We start from the raw sequence: 19,886 nt of genomic DNA, 5'->3' as shown, positions 1-19,886 counted from the left end.
TCTTTGAGTGCAGGGACCATGATTTCTTTACATCTACCAGCCTAATACTATGCCTGCCACTTAGTAAGTGCTTAAATGTTTCTTGATCAATTATATGTTTACGAGAGAAATTCTTCCACATTGGGCAAAATCATTTGGGCATGGCAGCCCAGAGAAAAATCAAGAAACAGTTCAATTGCTCCAAGGGAAGAAAGCTTGATCCTTGGGAGAGGGATACCAGTCAGTCAATTAATTAGCATTTATTAAGCACCTACTAAGTACCTGGAAGAGTGCTAAACACCACATCAGCAAGTCCCTTTAGGTAGTGATGAGGAAGTATATCACTCCACTATGGTATACCATAGGCCAGTTGAGGCCCATAAATCACATAAAGTGGTCTCCAGATTTCCATATGGAAGGTTTTCTCCCCCATGTTAGTTAGCCTCGGAAAAGTTCTGATTATCTTACCTTAGTTATGGCACTACTACTTACATATAAGCTTGACTGTTCTCTGTCTTAGACTAAGGATTTTCCAGAATAGTTTTCTTTCTCTTTGAGAAAAGTGCCTATGACCAGACAATCATGTTCAGTTGAAAGGAGTTTAGGAAATTAAGTAACTTAGAATTTCTACATGTGAAATCAGTTAGCACCCAAGCAAATAGGAAACCCAGGCTGCTACCATCGTTCATGTTGGCATTTGGCTGTTTTTGCATTATTCAATCATCCCCATCTGGCCCTCAGAATAAGAGCAAACACGGCTGGGTACAGCTCTGCCTCAGGAAGCAACATCAGCCAGGACAGGAATAATTCTCTTTATCTCTCTTCATCTAGAGACAAGGCAGGGCCAAAAAGTGACTAGAAACTGGGGACCAGAAGGTAAAATGTTAAGATTGCTACTGTGCTACTGTGATCTCTTCCCCACCCCCAACATACTAACACACACCATCAGAGATCTGTCAAAACGCCTATAATAAAAGGCTAATAAAAATTTGGAAATGTTTTTTTAAAAATCTAAATCTGAGGGTACAGAGCCCATCAGTCCTGTAAATATTTCTCATGGAAAAAGATTAAGTACTTAGAACACTGGATTGGGAAGTTACAAATCTTATGTCTATTACTACATTTATTGAGCTATTCCCATGTAAGTTAAAATAAGTCACTCTCCTTACCTGAGCCTCAGTTGCACTCTAACAAATATGGTATATAGCTTCCTTCAATTAATTCAATAGACAGGTAAGTACTTGCTGTGTACAAAGCACTGGGTTATCTAACAAGGGAGATATAACAATTAATAAGACATGATATTGCCTTCAAGAAATATGCAATCTGAGGACAGTGAGGTAGCGCAGTGGATAGAGCACCAGCCTTAAAGTCAGGAGGACCTGGATTCAAATCTGATCTCAGACACTTAGCACTTCCTGGCTGTGTGACCCTGAGCAAGTCACTTAACCCCAATTGCCTCAGCAAAAAAAAAAGAAAAAAAATATACACACACACACACACACACACACACACACACACACAAACACACAATCTATTGAATGAGATAAAACATTTCTATCAACAAAAAGACTACTCCAAAACCCCAGAATCATTGGATTTAGAATTAAAAAGAATTAGAAAGGATCTCAGTGGTCTTCTGCACTAAATCTACCTGAAAAGAATTACCAATATTTTGCCTTTGATTATGGAGGTCTATTTGGCTGACAGTGGAAAACAAAAGGGACCAATATCCATTCCTTCCTCTTACCACTACACTTGGAATGTGAACATTATTGACCCTAATCCAAACATTCCATTTCTCCTCCCACTAGGCATGACCTACTTCTGAAAGATATTCCTCTTTTAATGCAGCCCAATATCATATCAGCTTTTTTTCACTGTCATATAAAACAGCTGACTTCTGTTGAGTTTACAGACTTTTTTTCTCCCTAGCAACCTGGAGTGTAGAAAGGCATTCTACATGTGCTTTTACCTTCTCTTCTAAGATAGATCAGCCTGCACTTGGAACACAAATAACAGTCATTTGGCTGGGACAAAAATACAAACACTGAGCACAGTTTTTCCTTCTCTGTAATAGTTGAGCTTTTGAGCTTTGATTTTTTAAAACTATTTATGAGTCTTTACACCTTAATCATAAGCATCTGGTTAAAACTTTTACAACCAATTATCACCTCTTAATAACTTGATAATCTCACTCAAACTCCTTTCCTTAGTTTCAATAAAATCTTCACAGTCACCCCCACCACCCCTTCAGTCTTTCACCAATTTCCTGTTTCAATAATTTCTTTCACCCCTCTCCAACTATTCCATTTACTTCTATTTATTTATCCTTCTTAATCTGGGAATTACCTTTGTCAGATTTTTCTTGGTTCTACCTCCAGGTTATACTCCCTAATCCTCCATAATCCTTTTACATTCTTCTTAATTATCCCTGCTCCTGCTGCTCTATTAAGAGGAAAGTAGAATCTGGATCAGTATCTGAGTCCAGGATAGTTCTCCTTCAAACTTCTATATCTCCCCAAAGTTTTCCTCCTCAAATTCAATGTCTAATTTTCCTCACTGATCCAAATCCCTCCAAGTCTCCCATATTATTTCTTCCTCATTCAGCTCACATCCATCTCTCTCCTGTTCTTTCTTCCACAGAAACCAGAAGTAGAAATATAGAATATGTAGGGAACTAACAATATGAATACATAAGACTAAGAAGCATTGTCCAATGGATAAATTGGCCAGATAGAAACAAACATTTCTCAAAAGAATTGCAAACTATTTAACAAATATAATAAAAGAAGTACAAATTATAACAACCCTAAGGCTTCATGCCATACCTCATAAAATGTTAAAGATGAATATACTTGACAGTGGAGGAGCTGTAGAAAAAGATACATTAATACACTGTTATTAGACTATTCATTGGTTCAGTCCTTTTAGAAAGAAGTTTGGAATCATTCTTAGAAAGTGACTCAAATGATTTTGCCTTTTGACCAGAGATTCAATTGCTAGGCATATAATCCAATGAGTTCAAAGACAGAAAGAAAAAGTCCTTTATATGTCAACACATTCATTTACAACAAATTTTCAAAGCAGCAAGGAATTGGAAACTAAATACTTGTTCTTCAACTGAAAGATGGCTAAGCTAAATGAGTGTAATGGAATATTCCTGAGTCATAATATAAGGTAAATATGAAAAATTCAAGAAGCATGGGAAAACATATAAAATTGATACAAAAATAAAATAATCAGATGAGGAACACATTATACATACAATGCAAGGAATAATGACATTAACCAAGGCAAAAAGATTTGAATAACTATGGTCAAATACAGGACATAAAATTTGTAAAGGGAAATAATGAAAAATAAAGCTAGATAACTGAGTGGGAGCCAGAATGGAGGTAATTTTTCTTGTTTTGTCTTTGTGTCCCCAGTATCTAGTAGATACTATATATAGTAAAATAAACTTGGAGTCAGAAAGACCTAAATTCTAATCCTGCCCTAGCATCATCCCATAATCCGTATAACCTTCTCCCAAGTACTTAACTTCTTAGTGTCCCTAGGATACTCTAAAACTGAAAGTTTCAAAGAAAATGTCAGTCTGCACTGGAGGAGGAGACCCTTTTCAGTGATGAAATCATATTTGATTTAAAAGCAACAACAATCTGTGAGAAGAGCACCAAACCTGGAGTCAGAAGGACCTGAGTTCAAATGCAGCCTCCTATACTTACTTTCAGATTTACTGAATACTACTGGAGTCCAATGGAACTGACCTAATAGCAATTCATTTAGTGTTAGTAAATATTTAGCAATCAGCTTGGTGGGAGAGGGGAGGCAGGACACATTTTTAAGTTTATTGGTATTATTAACATTTTCTCTCGGCTTCCTTAAATCTAGACAATCAAGAAAACAATGGCTCCAACACTGATTTTTATATCCTCTCTTCTACCTGTAGACTCCTTGAGGACAAGAATTATTTTTCATTTTTTTAAATTCCAACTTAACACCTTGTACATAGTAGCTGATTAATAAATTCTAGTTGAATTGACTAGATTGAATTACATCAGAATTCAACTTGAATATATAGTGAAGCTTTATTCGTTCAGTTGGCCATGTCCTTTCACTAATTCAGAACCATTATGTCACTTAGAATAATCAAATCCTACATTATTCTAGTCCAACTCCTCATTCTACACATAAAGAAAATTAGATAGAAGAAATCACTTGTTCAAGGAGGCTGGTTTTCAATCAATAAGCATTTACCATGTACTAGGCACTGTATTTGATCCTAGAGATTCAAAGACAGAAATGAAATAGAATCTGCTCTCTCCCTGCTTCTAATCTAGCAAGAGAAGATAATGTGTATATGTAGTTGATATAAACACAAAATAGATATACTTTGTTTATATAATATATATTTGTATGTGTATTTGTAAGCATATATTTTGTATACTCATGTATGTTATATATACAAAATAGATCCAGAAAAAATACAAGATAATTTTGCAAGAAAGGTACTAGCAGCTGCTGATGGGTTCAGGCATGGGATCATGCAGAAAATGATATGTGAGATAAACTTCAAAAAATTTAATGAGTTTGAAAGGTGGAGGTGATGAGGGCATGCATTCCAGGTCTACAGAATAGCCAGTGCTGTCCCAATAGAGATGGAAGATGGAGTGTTAAATATGAAGAGCAATTAGAAGACCAGTTTATCTCTGTCTATTTGTCATAAATGTGAGGGAAGGGGAATAATAGGTAATAAAACTGGAAAAGTAGGGTGGAGTCAATTTGGGAAGAATTTTAAATGTCAAATTGAGTCACTAATATATGACCTTAGATGAAATGAAAAGAAGCATAATCTATTGGATAGAATTAAACTCAGAGCAAGAAACATCCGGATTCAGGTATTGCCTCTGATGCATACTGGCTGTGTGACTTTATGCAAATCATTTATCTTTCAATTTTCTAGGGAACTTTTAAAAGATATAAACTGCAAAGAAGATGCAAAGAAGAAACTGCATTAGTAGAGTTCTTTATAAAAATGATATCGCAAATCCAGTACATAATCTATCCTTAGAGGTAACAAATAGCCATTGAAGTTTATAGATTTGGAAGTAAAATGCCAAGATCTGCACTTGAAGAAAATAGGAACAGGGAAGAAGATTGGAGTGAGAAAAGAGTCCAGGCAAGTTCACCAATAATTGTTAACAATAATCTGGATGAAAGGGTAAGGGTCTGAACTAGAATGGTATCCAGTATCCTTTAGAATGCCAAAAATCCTCTATTACTCACTAAAACCCCCATTGCCTGTAAGTTGGGTGATCCCCAAGATGGACACTATTTAATGATCTTATAATAAATAATAAATATTTCATTTATTAAATAACAGTAAATGAAATTAGTTATTAAAACAGAGAGAGAACATGGGAAAAGCTGAAAACTCTGGACTGTTTCCCAATCTTCATATTTAAGTTATTGAACAACAGGATCTTAGAATGTTATAATTAAAGGGACTTTCAAGATTATTTAGTCCAAAACCTTCATTTTACAGTGGAGAGAAATATAGAAAGCTCAGGGTGAAGAAAGATTTTTCAGAGGTGTTTAAGAAAACATAACTCATCAGAAAAGAGGATCCTTGAAGTGCTTTTTTTTAAAACGCACTGAAGGGAACAGAAGGCCAAAAAGAATCACAGAGGAGCAGAACACCTTTGAAGGCTAGAAGTTAAATTTATTATATAATTGAAAAGAAAAGTGAGCTGTACACAATAGAAAGCCACCGTTCCATGTGCAGTTCTTTTTCTGTTCCACTGTGTATGAAAATTCTCTTCTTATTCACTGTTTGTTAAATTTAGAATGAAAATTGTTTTTTTAAAGAGCTCATAATTTTACTTTTTGATAGAAGAGTAATCTGTTTCTACAGGCCAGTGAAATTTTCAACTTATTTATAGGATTAACAATAGCTAGTATTTATAAAGCATCTCAGGTTTGCAAGCACTTTACAAATACTTCATGAGGTGTGTACCATTGTTATCCACATTCTACAGATGTTATCCTCATATCTGCAGATAGAGGTAAATTACTTGCCCAGAAGCATACAATTATAAGTATCTGAAGGCTGGATTTGAATTCAAATCTTCGTGATCCAGACCCAAGAGCTCCAATCACTCTCCCACCTTGCTGCCTTGGATGATAATGCTGTGCTATCATTACCAAGACTTGTTCGTAAAAAAAATGTGATAATCTTAGAAGTGCACATTTCCTTTCTCAAAACCACATTTTGATTTTTGCAGTCTGTGCAGGAGTTCCGTTACCAAGTCCCTGGGAGTTGTTTATACTGAACCAGGAAATAGAAACGGATGTTTTGATTTGGAAACTCTGTATTCTCCCAGTCTTTAACCCCATTCACTGTTTCTTAGCCTTTCTGATAACAGTTTTTGAACTGGATAGAATTAAAGATCTTGGTGGTGAATTTAGTCCTGAGATTCCTGTTACTGATACTTACTGACTGCCTAGACTATTTAGCTCAGATGCTTTAGATTATGATTATTGTTGTCATTATTATTATTGGAATGTATACAGTGCTTTAAAATCTCAGTCTTTTACATATATTATCTCATTTGTACCAATTGGAGGAAATATTATTGTTCCCATTTGACAGATGACTCTACTAAAACTCAGAAAAGATAAATGACTTGCCCAACATCACACAGCTAGTGTTGGAAGTAGGATTTGAACTTGGGTCTTCTAGATTCTGAAGTCAAATATTTTTAATTCCCTTCATCATTTTGCTTCTGAGAGGTAGTGTTGTATAGTATAGAGAATTGTCCTTGAAGCCAGGAAAACAATGGTTAAAGACCTATCTCTACACACACTAGGAAAAACACCTAATGTCTCAGCTGTCCAGGCAATTTTCCAAGACTAGACACTGAAGAGAAGGTGTCAAATTGTACTTGTAAGGAGTCTAGCTACCCACGAGTTTCCTCACACAAAGAGCAAGTAGAAAAGGGAAAAAGAAGGGGCAAGAGGTATGAAGGAGGGATACAAGGCAGGATTTGGTAGGAAATAGGCATGGGTAGTGAAGTGCTCCTGTCCAACCAGATCTCCTGGCCCTTTCTCCTCTGGCCAGCCAGGGTCTCCAATCAACAGAAGGAGAAGAACATACAGGAATACCTATTACCTACATTTCTCAATATATCTTTCCCTTCTCCCTCTTAACCAAAAGCAATCCCTTATAGCTAAGAATAAAAAAGAGGAAAGAAAATAGAGTTCAGCAAAACTAACCAATATCAACAAAGTCTTGTATTATATTTAGTATTCAGTACTCACGGTCCCTGAACTATTCAAGAAAGATAGGAAGGTCCAGTCTTTTATTTCTTCTTCAAGTTCAGATTTATTCATGATAATTTCACAGTATTCAAATTGATTATTTGTTGTTATTCTTTCAATTTACAATGCTGTAGTAGTGTTTGTTGTTTTCTTGGTTTTCCTTAATTTACTTAGAATCAGTTCATACATGGCTTCCCATGCTTCTATGTATTCATCATTTCTCACAGAATGGTGATAATCCATTATGTTCATATTCCACAGCCTTTTTTAACCATTCCCCAATTACTTGGCACCTACTTGCTTTCCAGTTCTTCTTTTTTATCACAAAATGTGCTGCTTTTATCACTGTTCTCCTAGAGTAAATGCCTAGCAATAGAATCTCTGGGACATACATATGTAGACATTTTAGTCATTTTCTTGCATAATTTCAAATTGCTTTCCAGAATAGTTGGATCAATTCACAGCCCTGCCAATAGCATGCTAATGTACCTATCTTCCCACCATCCCTCCAACATTGAATATTTTTCATCTTTGCCAATTTGTTGAGTGTGAGGTAAAAATTCAGAACTGTTCTGATTCATACTTCTCTTATTAATAGCAATTTGGAGGAAACTTTCATAGTTTTGTTAATGGTTTGCACTTCTTTTGAGGACTGTTGTTTGTCCATATCTGGGTATCTATTGGGGAATGTTTTTTGTACTTATATAATGTTATTACTTCCTTACATATCTTTTTAAATTTTTTTTAGTTGTTAAGTAGTATTTTATTTTCCCCTATCATATCAAGAAAATTTTTAGCATTCATTTTTACAAAATATTAAGTTCCAAGTTTTCTTTCTCCTTACCTCCCCTCCTCTTTTCTGAAGATGGTAGGCAGTTTGATATAGTTTATACATATGTTATGATGTAAAATATATTTCCATGAGTCACAATTGTGAAAGAAAAAACTGATCAAAAGGGAAAAAAACATGAGAAAGAATAAAAGAAGGTTAAAAAATGCTTCAATTTGTATTCAGAGTTCATCAGTTCTTTATCTGGATAATGGATAGCATTTTCCTTCATGCTTCCTTTATATCTGTCTTCGATCATTGTGTCTAAGAAGAGCTGAATCATTCATAGTTGATCATCACTAGTCTTTGTACTAGTGATTTTGTACTAGTCTTTCCAGGTTTTCTGAAATCTATATTCAACTAATTGTTTATATTATTCATACTTTGAGTCAATACTGATGAGAGTAAGGTTCAAGTGATTGTCATCACTGACCCTCCAATCTTTCCCTCCATTGTAATAGGTCTTTTGTGTCTCTTCATGTGAAACAATTTGCATTACTCTATCTCTTCCCTCCTTCTGTACCCAGTGTACTCCTCTTTCTTATTCCTTAATTTTTTTGTCATTCCCTCAAATTCACTTTATACTTCTTTGTCTATGTATATCTCTTCAAACTATACTTTTAGTGATGCAGTTTTTAATAATTATAAGTATAGTCTTCTCGTGTAGGAATGTAAACAGTTTAGCTCTATTAAATCTTTTATAGTTTCTTTCCCTTTTTACTTGTTTATGCTTCTCTTTTGGTCTTGATACTGTAGGTCAAGTTTTTGGTTTAGTTCTGGTCATCTTTTGAAATTCTTCTATTTCATTAAATGACCATTTCTCCCTTGATGAAAATTCTCAATTTTGCTGGTTAAGTGATTCTTGGTTATAACTTGGTCCTAGTTCCTTTACCTTACCTTATCATGTTTCATTACCACTAATCTTTTAATCTTTCAGCATCCAAGAGTCCTGTATAATCTAGATTGTGATTCTCCAATATTTGTGTCCTGGACTGTGCTCCCTCTTTACCTGAGTGGACCGGGTCCCTCCCTGATGATCTTCCATGTTTCCTAGGCTAAAAGATTATTTCACCCCATTTCCTTGCTGATTCCACTGTTCTAGGAACTGTCTTAGAACAGTATTTTATGTTTGCCGGGGGGTGAACATGAGACAGTTACAGCGACTCAGTATTTACTCTGCCATCTTGATCATGAATATCAGATCCCTATTAGAAATTTTTTATGTGAAGTTTCTTCCCCAATTGACCACTTCTCTTTTTCCCTACTTACATTTATTTTATTTCATTGTACAGAATCTTTTCCATTTTGTTTAATTGAAGGCATTTATTTTATCTTTTGTGATCACTCCTGAGTTCCATCTATAGAGAGCAGTCAATTTTTCATTAAAAAAATTCTATTTCACATAAAAAATAGTCCCAAATCTCACTAGCTATCTGCTAAATTATGTCACAAAGTATTTAGTGTCCACTCTGTGCCCGGTTATGATCTAGTTGAATAGAAAAATGTTTTTCAAGATGCCCACCAGCATAACAACATAAGGTGCTATGTTAGTTAATGAAGATACAGAGACAAAAACAAAAGTCCCTATCCCGAAGATTACCTTTTATTAGGAGGAATAATAGACACTAATAGCTAACATTTTATAGCACTTTTGTTGTTAAGTCATTTCAGTCACGTCCAACTCTTTGTGTCTCCATTTTGGGTTTTTTGGCAGAGATACTGAAATAGTGTGCCATTTCCTTCTCTATTATATAACACTTACTATGTGACAGACACTGTGTAAGCATTTAACAAATATTATTTCATTTAATCTTCACAACGACCCTTAGGAGGAACCTGCTATTATCCCCATTTTATAGTTGAGAAAATTGAGGCAGAGGTGAAGTGATTTGCCCATAGTCATATAGCTAATAAGTGCCTAAGGCTGGATTTGAATACAGGTCTTGTGGACTGCAGGCCCAGTGCTCTACCCACTATATTACCTAGCTACTTATGCACACATCCATATGTGTGTATGTATAAATACACCTACATACATATATGCTATATATATATATATACACAAAATGTTTGGTTTTGTGCTTTAAGGTTTGCAATGCAGTTTACAGGTCAAGACTCTATCTAGTGTGCTCTAGTTGCCTGGTGAATTCTCTGTGGTAAGAAACTCTCAGTAAGGGCATTACTTTTATCCATGCATATCAGAAAGTGCCCCCCTTTATAAAGTCCTTGAGGGTTTCCAGGAAGATTGAAGTTCACATGACTCATCTATTAAACAACTATCAGGGGTCAGAGATATTCCCTCCTTCAAGACAAGCTCATAACTAGCCACCTTGCTGCATTTGGGGTGAGGAGAGCACTGGCAGCTGGGGTGGTCATGAATGGCTTCATGGAGGTGAAATTAAAGCTGAATTTGAAAGAAGCTAGAGATCACCAAAAGGCAAGGTAAAGAGATTCAATCGAAGGCACGAGGGTCAAATAGCCCCCACGAAGGCATGAAAAGGAAAAGTGGAATCATGAACACCGAGGGTAATTCTCAGGATTAGGAAGTGAGAACACTTCTGTTGTGGTCTTTTCCAACTGCCCAATTTGCTTCTCCATTAAATCCAACAACATCCCTGCCTGACGGTGAGCCCTGAAACTCTCTGAGTCCGGCAGCTTTTGGCCACGTAGAAAATATGGATGGTTTCAAACAATTCAACTCTCTGCTTATCAAATGACTCTGAGAGTCACTTAGAATCTGTGAAAGCCTATGGGGCCTGAACAAAAGAAGGGAATAAGACTGGTGAGGTCAGCTGAAACCCGATAATTGGGAAATCAGGGCGGAAAGAGAGATGTGCTCATTAGCTGCCTCTCCCAATTATGGCAAACTCTAAGTGCCTCTCGGAGCTGTGCCGAGAGAGATCAGATTCCATTAAAGATCTCACCTAGTCCACACGGGGGTCAGTACTCTGGCTAGATGGATTACTGGCTAGTTAAGGTCAATATGGACTGTCTTACAGAAGCTATTGAAGACGGGTGGCCCTTTGTGGTCGATAAACCTAAGCAAGTATCACGTTTGGCAAAAGGAGGATGAAACACTGTTGTGGCCATTCATTGTCTGACCCATGTTGCATCTTGCTGGGAAAGTGAGGGTCAAGGTTCTCAGTGAGCTGATTAAATTTTTACAAAGATCTATTCGTAAATGTAAAATGCTGGGGCCAATGCAAAACATCCTCACTCATCTGGCTTATGTTCATTATCATGATAGAACTCTGGGCTACAGATTGAGGCAACTATGGGAATGGGGGTGAGAACTGTGCAAAATATAATGTATTCTGGTATTTATTCAACATAATTCAGCAAGCATGTATTAAGCCCCTGAGCTATATATGTTACATACTGAACTAGTGCTGGAGATAGCATTACAGAAACAAAAAAAAAAATCAAGTAGTCCCTGTCCTCCAGAAGCATATATATCATATACTATATACTATAAGAAAATAATAATTTATTAGCAATACATTATATCTGCATAAGACTATGTAGTTCACAAACTACTTTCACATCTGTCATCTCATTTATTTTTTGTGCTCCCTCCTGTCAGGTAGATAGGATATTACCATTTTACAAATGAGGAAAGGAACCCTAAACCCAAAGACTTTTACATTATTTCCCCTAATTTACATTATAATAAGTTGTGATAGTCTGCTTTATCTCCACAAGCATTTATTAAGTTCTTCCTTTGTCCTGAGCCCCACAAGAGGTGCTAAGAACACAAAGACAAAATATAAATTGTCACTGCCTTCAGCTTTAATTTCTATCACACTATGTTCACATATAAGTATGACACAGTATGTTCACATATAAGCATAATTTATGGTGCTGTTGAGCAAGGAAGATTGAAGGGAGCATTGTTGATGTGAGGGCTTAGTAAGCCCTTTCTAGGGCTGCTTATCCTAAACCTTTGGTGTCCACTTGTCACCCAACTTACCTGTGGTTCCAAGAAGCTGTCTCATGGACAGTGGTCATAAATTCTTCCATATTCCATAGATCTTACAGGCACACTATTCTTTATTCTCCTAATTTGTTTAGATATCACCTTTTATGACCAAATCATGTATTTTTTTTTGACCTTTTCTTGATACACAGTTTAAGATATTGGTCTGTACCTAGTTTTTGACATAGTGTTTTCCAATTTACTCAGTGGTTTTTGTCAGTTAGTGAGTTATCTTAAAGACTGGGGGCTTTGGGTTTATCAAACACTAGGTTATTATGATCATTTGCCACTGTGTCTTATGTGCCTAATTTATTTAGGGATCTAATAGTTATCAAACTGATTTGCTTTAAAATATAGTCTGGGGTCTGGTACTGCTAGACCACCTTCCTTTGCATTTTTCTTATTTCTTCCCTTGATATGCTTGATTTCTTGTTCTCCCAGATGAATTTGGTTATCTTTTCTAGCTCTATGAAATGCTTTTTTGTTAATTTGATTGACATGGAACTGAATAAGTAAATTAGTTTAGGCAACATTATCAAATTTTTTATTATATTGTCTCCATTTACTCATGACAATTGATGTTTTTTCCAATCGTTTAGCTCTAAACAGAAATATTTAAAACAGTCCTTTTTGTGTAGTGGCAAAGATCTGGAAGCTGAGGGGGTACTCATCAATTAAGGAATAGCTGAATATAAATGACAGCATATGAACATAATAAAATATGATTATGCTGTAAGAATGATGAAAAGGACAGTTTCAAAGGAACCAGAGAAGAATTATATAAACTAATGCAGCATGAAGTGAGGAGAACCAGGCGAACTATTTATATAATGATATACCACTGTAAAGACAATTTTTTTTAAAACCTAAGAACACTGAACAACCATAAAATCCAGAGGACCAGTGCTACCCACCTCCTAACAGGGAGGTATTGGTCTCAGACTACAAAATGACACATATTTCTGGACTCGGTCAATGTGGAAATTTTTTTGCTCAACTATGAATATTTGTTACAAAGGTTTCACCATTCCCAAATTCCCCCTCCCCAGGTGTGAAGGAAGAGTAAATAGATTGTTACCAATAGAAAGAAATAATATTTAATTTTAAAAATTTACCCCACCTTATCTTTAAAAAAAAAAAAGAGGGGGGGAGGAATTGGGTCTGTGTTTCATGTCATTCAACTGAAGTTGAAATTGAATTGAAGTTGAATTCAGTTCTTTTTCAAAGTTTGACAACAGTAATTCTCTCTCTCTCTCTCTCTCTCTCTCTCTCTCTCTCTCTCTCTCTCTCTGTCTCCTTTTCCCTCTTCCTCCCTCACCATCTCGCTCTCTTTTATTTTTTGCCTCTAAAACTCTAGTCAAATTGCACTGGCAAAATCTAAATTGAGTTTATAAAAATTCAATATTTTACATCTCTTGCTCTTTTAGGTTTGCCCCTTCTCTTCCAGTCTCCCTACATTCATTTCAAATAAGCAAAATTGGCACAGATTTAATAGCTCTCTGGTTTAATTATTTCAAACATATAACAAGAAAATCCCAAATATTGTTTAAAGAGAGAACAGTTATACAGCAACACTGTATGATGATCAACTATCATAGACAGCACTTCACAGCATCACAAATTGATTAATCCAGAACAATTCCAAGGGTCTTATGATGGAAAATGTTGATGACATCCAGAGAAAGAACTACGGAGTCTGAATGCAGATAAAAGTATACTATCTTCACAGATTTTTTTTTCTTTCTCATAGTTTTCTCCTTTTGTTCTGAACCTTCTTTTACAATGTGACTAGTGTGGAAATATCTTTAACATAATTGAATATGTGAAACCTATATCAGATTGTTTGCTGTCCTGGAAAAAGTAGAGGAAAAGGAGAGAAGGAGCAAAATTTGGAACTCAAAATCTTACAAAGATAAATGTTGAAAACTATCAACATATAATTGGAAAAAAATACTATTAAGCAAAGAGAGAGAGAGAGGGAGAGAGAGAGAGAGAGAGAGAGAGAGAGAGAGAGAGAGAGAGAGAGAGAGAGAGAGAGAGGTAACATTTACAGATGTCAGATGCTCAGTCTGCCACTAAGAGAGATTTCTCCTTCCTTTCACCCCATTCTCTGTTGGGATGAATAAAAGTCAGACATGAGAGTTAATTATGAGAGGAATGGACTTCTGCTCCAAGGAAAGCTCTGGAGAAACACTAAATTAATCTTATCAACAAATACTTGTAGCTTCATGTTCTGATGGATGCCAAAAGTCACTGAACCCATTCCACTTATTATAATAACATTTATATGACACTTTAATGTTTGCAAATCACAAATATATTATTTTATAATATATACTTAGCACTGTCTCAGGTGCTTAGGGCATCTCTTGAGCCAATCAGGAATAGTAGACAGCCAGCCTGGGTTGGAAAAATTGAACATAAAGCTCCCAGAAGAGCCCTGTCCCGGACCCATTGAAGTGTGGTCTCAGATACATGCTAATTGTGTGATCCTGGGGAAATCATTTATTAAATTAACTTGTTAACTTGTTACTTGTTTACAACTTATTACATTTGTTTGCAACAGTTCCTTGTCTTTAAAATGATTTAGAGAAGGAAATGCCAAACCACTCCATTATCTTTTCTAGAAAACCCTAAAAAGAGTCATGAATAGTCTGAGATGAATGAGGTATTGGATTGATTAATCATACATCACCACGACCACTACTCCCTTCTCACCATCCCCTATTTATAAGGAAGATCCAAAGTCAACACTACATCTCTGATTAATAACCGCTTGGGATCTGACCAGAGGAGTAGATGCTAGGTATTTTTATGGTTGGCAAAATGCATTTGTGCTTTTTCTGGAGCAGGTTTTACTTAAAACACACACAAATTACTGAGACATTCATTCACTCTGCAGCATATTAAAATGACCTCTTTCTGTTCTTTTTAGGGATCTATAAAGGTCATTGTTTCCGGATCAACCACTTTCCAGAAGACAATGATTATGACCATGACAGCTCAGAATATCTTCTGCGTAAGTACAAAAATCCAATTCTGTTGAGGGGGAGGGATGTGGGAAGAGGCAGTTTGGAGGAAAGATATACCAACTTTTCAGTTCAATCCAATTAAAAAAACATTTATAAAGTCCTTGCTATACGAAGACATTGGACCAAGCACTTGAGATAAAAAGACAAAACTCTTAACATCTATAAGGGAAAGGGGTAGAGATACATTTCTAATATGTACAAAGTAATATGATTTCATTAAGGTGCCAGTTTCAGAGTGCAAGTAACTAATGGCATAGGAAAAATCTCATGTAGGAGGGGGTATGTGAGCTGCGCTTTAAAGAAGCCAGGGATCCTAACTCTTCTTCCAAGATGTAGGAAAGGGCATTGCTGGCTTGAATGGATTTGAAGAGTGGATTTGACTCCCACTTTCTCAATTTAGCAGCCATATAGCCTTGGACAAGTTGATTAATCTCCTTGTTTCCATTTTCTTATCTGTGAAATGAAAGATCAGATTAACATACATTTAGAATGAGCAAGAAGCAAATTTAATTCTATCTAGTTCAAACCCTTCATTTTACTCTTGAGAAAACTGAGGTCTAGACAAATGGACTTGCTCACACTAGCAGTGAGGAGCAGAGCCATGATTAGAACCCAAGAATCTGAGTTCCAAACTCAGCCATCTTTCAATGGTCTCTAAGGTTCCTTCCAGTTCCTAAATCATGATTTTTTTCATGTGATAAATCCAGGTTCCAGTGTGGTCATGTCTTAAAGTCTATCTCTTTTATACTCCCCCATTATTTTTCTGTTTTGGAAAAGCATAGTTTATAAAAATTTATTTGTACTGACAGTGAGATGTTAAGGGATCAGGGGTTACTGAAGTCAAGTGACTGGGTTATATGCCTCCCTAATTAGAAAAGTCAGTCTTGCACATGCCAGGGCCTACAACCAATCAATCAAACAAACATTTATTAAGTATCTGCTCTCTACCAGGTACTTGCCACCCTGCCACCCAGAGGCAACTGGGTGACTCTGTGCTGGCCATTGGGTGTGTAGAGTCAGGAAAACCTGAGTTCAAACAAAGCCTCAGATGCCAGCTGCACAGTCACTTGATTTCTGTTTGTCTAAATTCACTGGAGAAGGAAATGGCAAAACACTCCAATATCTTTGCCAAGAAAACCCCATGGACAGTACGGCCATAAAGAATCGGATGTGACTGAACAATTGAACAGTAACAACAAACCTGCCCTCAAAGAGCTTATAATCAATCTAGCCAGGAGAAACAATTCATAAATATAGACAAATGAGAGGTAGTGGAGATCAACGCATACTGGAAGATATAAATTCCCATAGCAGCTAAGACTGACACCATCCTGCTCTCCCCCATTGTCCAGTGGCTGAGCATTCATCATCTTCTCTGCACATTCAAGAGAGAAATGGAATAAGTATCACTCTTGCCATCTTTGCCATAACTGCCTCTACTACAATCAAGAGTAAGGTGGGAAAGAAGACTTAGTAAGGAAAATTGTCTTCTCAAGCAAATTAACTTTCCTATTGTTCCACACCTGGAGCAGATCCACAGAAATTCATTCTGTCGGGGATCCAATCAAGGATGGTGACCCAAGAGAAGGGAAGAATTGAGAGGCCTCAGCAATAGATTGGAATAGGGAGTGAGATGTAATGAGGATTTTAAAAATGACTCCTAGGTTGTGAGCCTGAGGACCTGGCAGGATGGTACTGCCCTCTGGAATAAGGTAGGAAGCAGGGAAGATTTGGAGAGAAAGATAATGAGTTAATTTTGGACGTGTTTAATTTAAGATGTCTACAAGACATTCAGTTTGAGGTATCTGAAGGGCAGTTGGGGACACCTGTTTGGAGAACAGCAAAGAGGTGGGGCAGAATTGGTCGATTTGAAAATCCTCAACATAAAAATGGTAATTTAATCCATGACCTGATGAGGTCACCAAATGAAATCATACAGAGGAAGAATAGAAGAGGTCAGCTCTCTTCTCTTCAAGTTCAAGTCAGAACTGTGAGGAACACCCACATAAGAATGAGGACCAGAAAGAAGGAATAATGTTCTATTCCAGTCTCCGTACACTGTTATATAAGTATATAAAAAGGGTAGAGTTAGGGATCTTCATTGACCGAGGAAATTCCCACATAAGGAAATTCCCTCTACCAATGGAGAACAGCACTTTCTCAGTTACTTCTTCCCTATTCTGCAAAGGAGATTTGCCTAAAAAAGGAAGAAGAGATAAATAATGACATACAAACAACTAATACACGTGGGAAGAACCAAACTCATGTCTCTGAAATGAGCTCTGAAATCAGCTCTATCCACTCTGCCGTGCTACTTCTCATAAATATATACAATTAAATTTCTATATGTGTAAAACTAGTGGATGAGAGGGAAGTCCTGAAAGCTGGGATGATGGAGAAAGGTATTCTGTAGGTGTGGCAATTAGGCAGAGAAGTGAGAAAGAGCCTGTGCATAAAAAATGAGAAATGGAATGCCTTGAGGGAAGAAGTGCAAGAATGCCTGTTTGACTAGGGTAGCCAAGTGGCTTAGTGGGTAGAGCATTGGGTCTGGAATCAGGAACACCTGAATTCAAATCAGACCTCAGACATTTATTTTATTAGCTGTGTGATTCTGGACAATCATTTTACCTCTGTTTGCCTTAATCTACTAGAGAAAGAAATAGCAAACCACTCTAACCAAGAAAACCCTATGGACAGTATGGCCCAAGGAGTCATGAAGAGTTGGACACAACTAAATAACTGAACAATAAATTGACTGGACCAAAAAGAGCAAACAATTTGGATCAATAGGTTGGAACCAGGTTGGAAAGACTTCTAAGTGTCAAACAGAGGAGTTTGTATTTGTTCTTAAAGACAACAGGAAGACAAATAAGTTTACTGAGCAAGACAACAAAATGGTCAAATATGAACTTTTAGGGGTGTCACTTAAACAACTATGTAGAGGATAGATTGAGGTAAACAACTAGCCTTTCCTCTGTTAGTTATTTCCAAGTTATCTTATATATATATCTTGTTTATAAAGAGTTGTGGGAATGTTGTCTGCCCCATTAAATTGTCAGCTCTTTGAGAGCAGGGATTGTCTTTTACATTTCTTTGTAAATGGCAATTAAATCCATGAGCTGATTAGTATTTATTAAGTATTTTCTTTGGGCTAGGGACTGTGGTAAGTTCTGAGGATAGGAGAAGAGGTAAAAGACAGTTCCTGTCCTTAAGAGTGACAGAGAATGAGATGAAAGAAGATTGGGAACATAGGAAAGAGCTTTGAATGCCAAGCAAAGGATTTTGTATTTGCTCTTGAAAGCAACAGGAAACTACTGGATTTTCCTGAGTAGAGAGATGACAGGGTGGGATCTGTGATTTAAATAAATGATTAGTGACTGGGTGGGAATGGAGAGAAACTTGAGGCAAACAGACCCACCAATATACCAAGTATGTGAGGTCTGTGGCAATGTTGGAGGAGAGAGAAGAGGGCATATTTAAGAGATATTGCAAAGATGACAATCCTTGGCAAAGCTTGAATAGGAGGGAAGTTGAAAGGATGGTATTGCCCTCTATTAGTGATAGGAAAGATAGGAGATGGGGAGGGTTTAGGGGACAAGATAATGAGTTCAGTTTTGGACATGAGGAGTTTAAGATAACTACTGAACATCTAGTTCAAGATAATTGAAAAATAGTTGATGATGTGAGATTGGAGATCAACAGAGACACCGGGGCAGGACTGGTAGATTTGAAAATTGTCAACTATAGATAGTAATTAAATCTGTGGGACCTTTACCAAATGAAGTAATATTGGGGAGAACAGAAGAGGATCCAGGACAGAACCCTGTGGGACATTTACATTTAGAAGGAGTGATCTGGAAGAGAATCCAGCAAAGGGGACTGAGAAAAAGTAGTCAGATAAGTAGAAGAACCAGAAAACCTAGAAAGAAGAGAGCATCTGGGAGTAGTGATCAAAGGCTTCAGAGAAATCTAGGAGAATGAGGGATTGGATCATTGACTTAATACTTCCTAGCTGTGTGACCCTGGGCAAGTCACTTAACTCCAATTGCCTCAGCAAAAAAAAATAATAATAATAATAACAGATCATTGATAACTTTAGAGAGAACAGTTTGAATCCCTAGCACTTAGTATGATGACTGGCACATAAGAGGCATTTTATAAATGTTTATTGACAAATGGACAACGCCATCTTAGTTTTGCCTTGGAATGTGATGAGGAAGTCCACTCTGTTTTCTTTTAGCATTGATAGTACCAGGGCCTTGACAGTTTACTATATTTTTAAAGCATCAGCTGAGTGAGTAGGCTACTTCTATCCAACTAGCTGTGTTCCTGAGTCTTTACCCATCTATGTGGTTGCTTTGAGAGGTTGGCATCTTTTTTCCCAGAGTATTGTTGTTTGTCCTTCATTCTCAAAAAGGGCCATGACTTCAAGGAAGTGATGCTATGACATTCAAGGGAATTGGATTTAAGTTGAGGGAGGGCTGTGCAAAGTTACTTACTTCACTTCCCCCTCCAGAGCCATCTGGGGTCCAGTGGCCAGATAGAGATCAGGATGATTGGAGATGATCCAGGATGCAATGGGAGACTTTGGCCTTTTTAAGCTAAGGTCTTTAATGGGTCTCATTTTGACTGAGGGTGCACTTCATTAAGGCTAGATAGCAATTGAGGCAAAAAATCTCCTCTTTCACCTAGTCCAAAAAAAAAAGAAAAGAAAAAGAAAAGGAAAGAAGGAAGGAAGGAGGGAGGG

The 19,886-nt window shown here is 36.7% G+C and overlaps 1 protein-coding gene across 1 annotated transcript in view; it reads left to right on the top strand.

Annotated features, from left to right (window-relative positions):
* CACNG4 (calcium voltage-gated channel auxiliary subunit gamma 4) overlaps nucleotides 1-19,886 on the top strand; it is a 102,895-nt gene that overhangs the window by 66,692 nt on the left and 16,317 nt on the right. Inside the window, exon 2 of the mRNA XM_031965667.1 lies at nucleotides 15,043-15,126. Coding sequence (XP_031821527.1) covers nucleotides 15,043-15,126 — 84 coding nt within the window. The remainder of the gene's footprint in view (nucleotides 1-15,042; nucleotides 15,127-19,886) is intronic.

Source organism: Sarcophilus harrisii, chromosome 4 (assembly GCF_902635505.1).
Source record: "Sarcophilus harrisii chromosome 4, mSarHar1.11, whole genome shotgun sequence".
Classification (NCBI taxonomy): Eukaryota; Metazoa; Chordata; class Mammalia; order Dasyuromorphia; family Dasyuridae; genus Sarcophilus; species Sarcophilus harrisii.
This window is presented reverse-complemented; position numbering and strand designations above follow the sequence as displayed.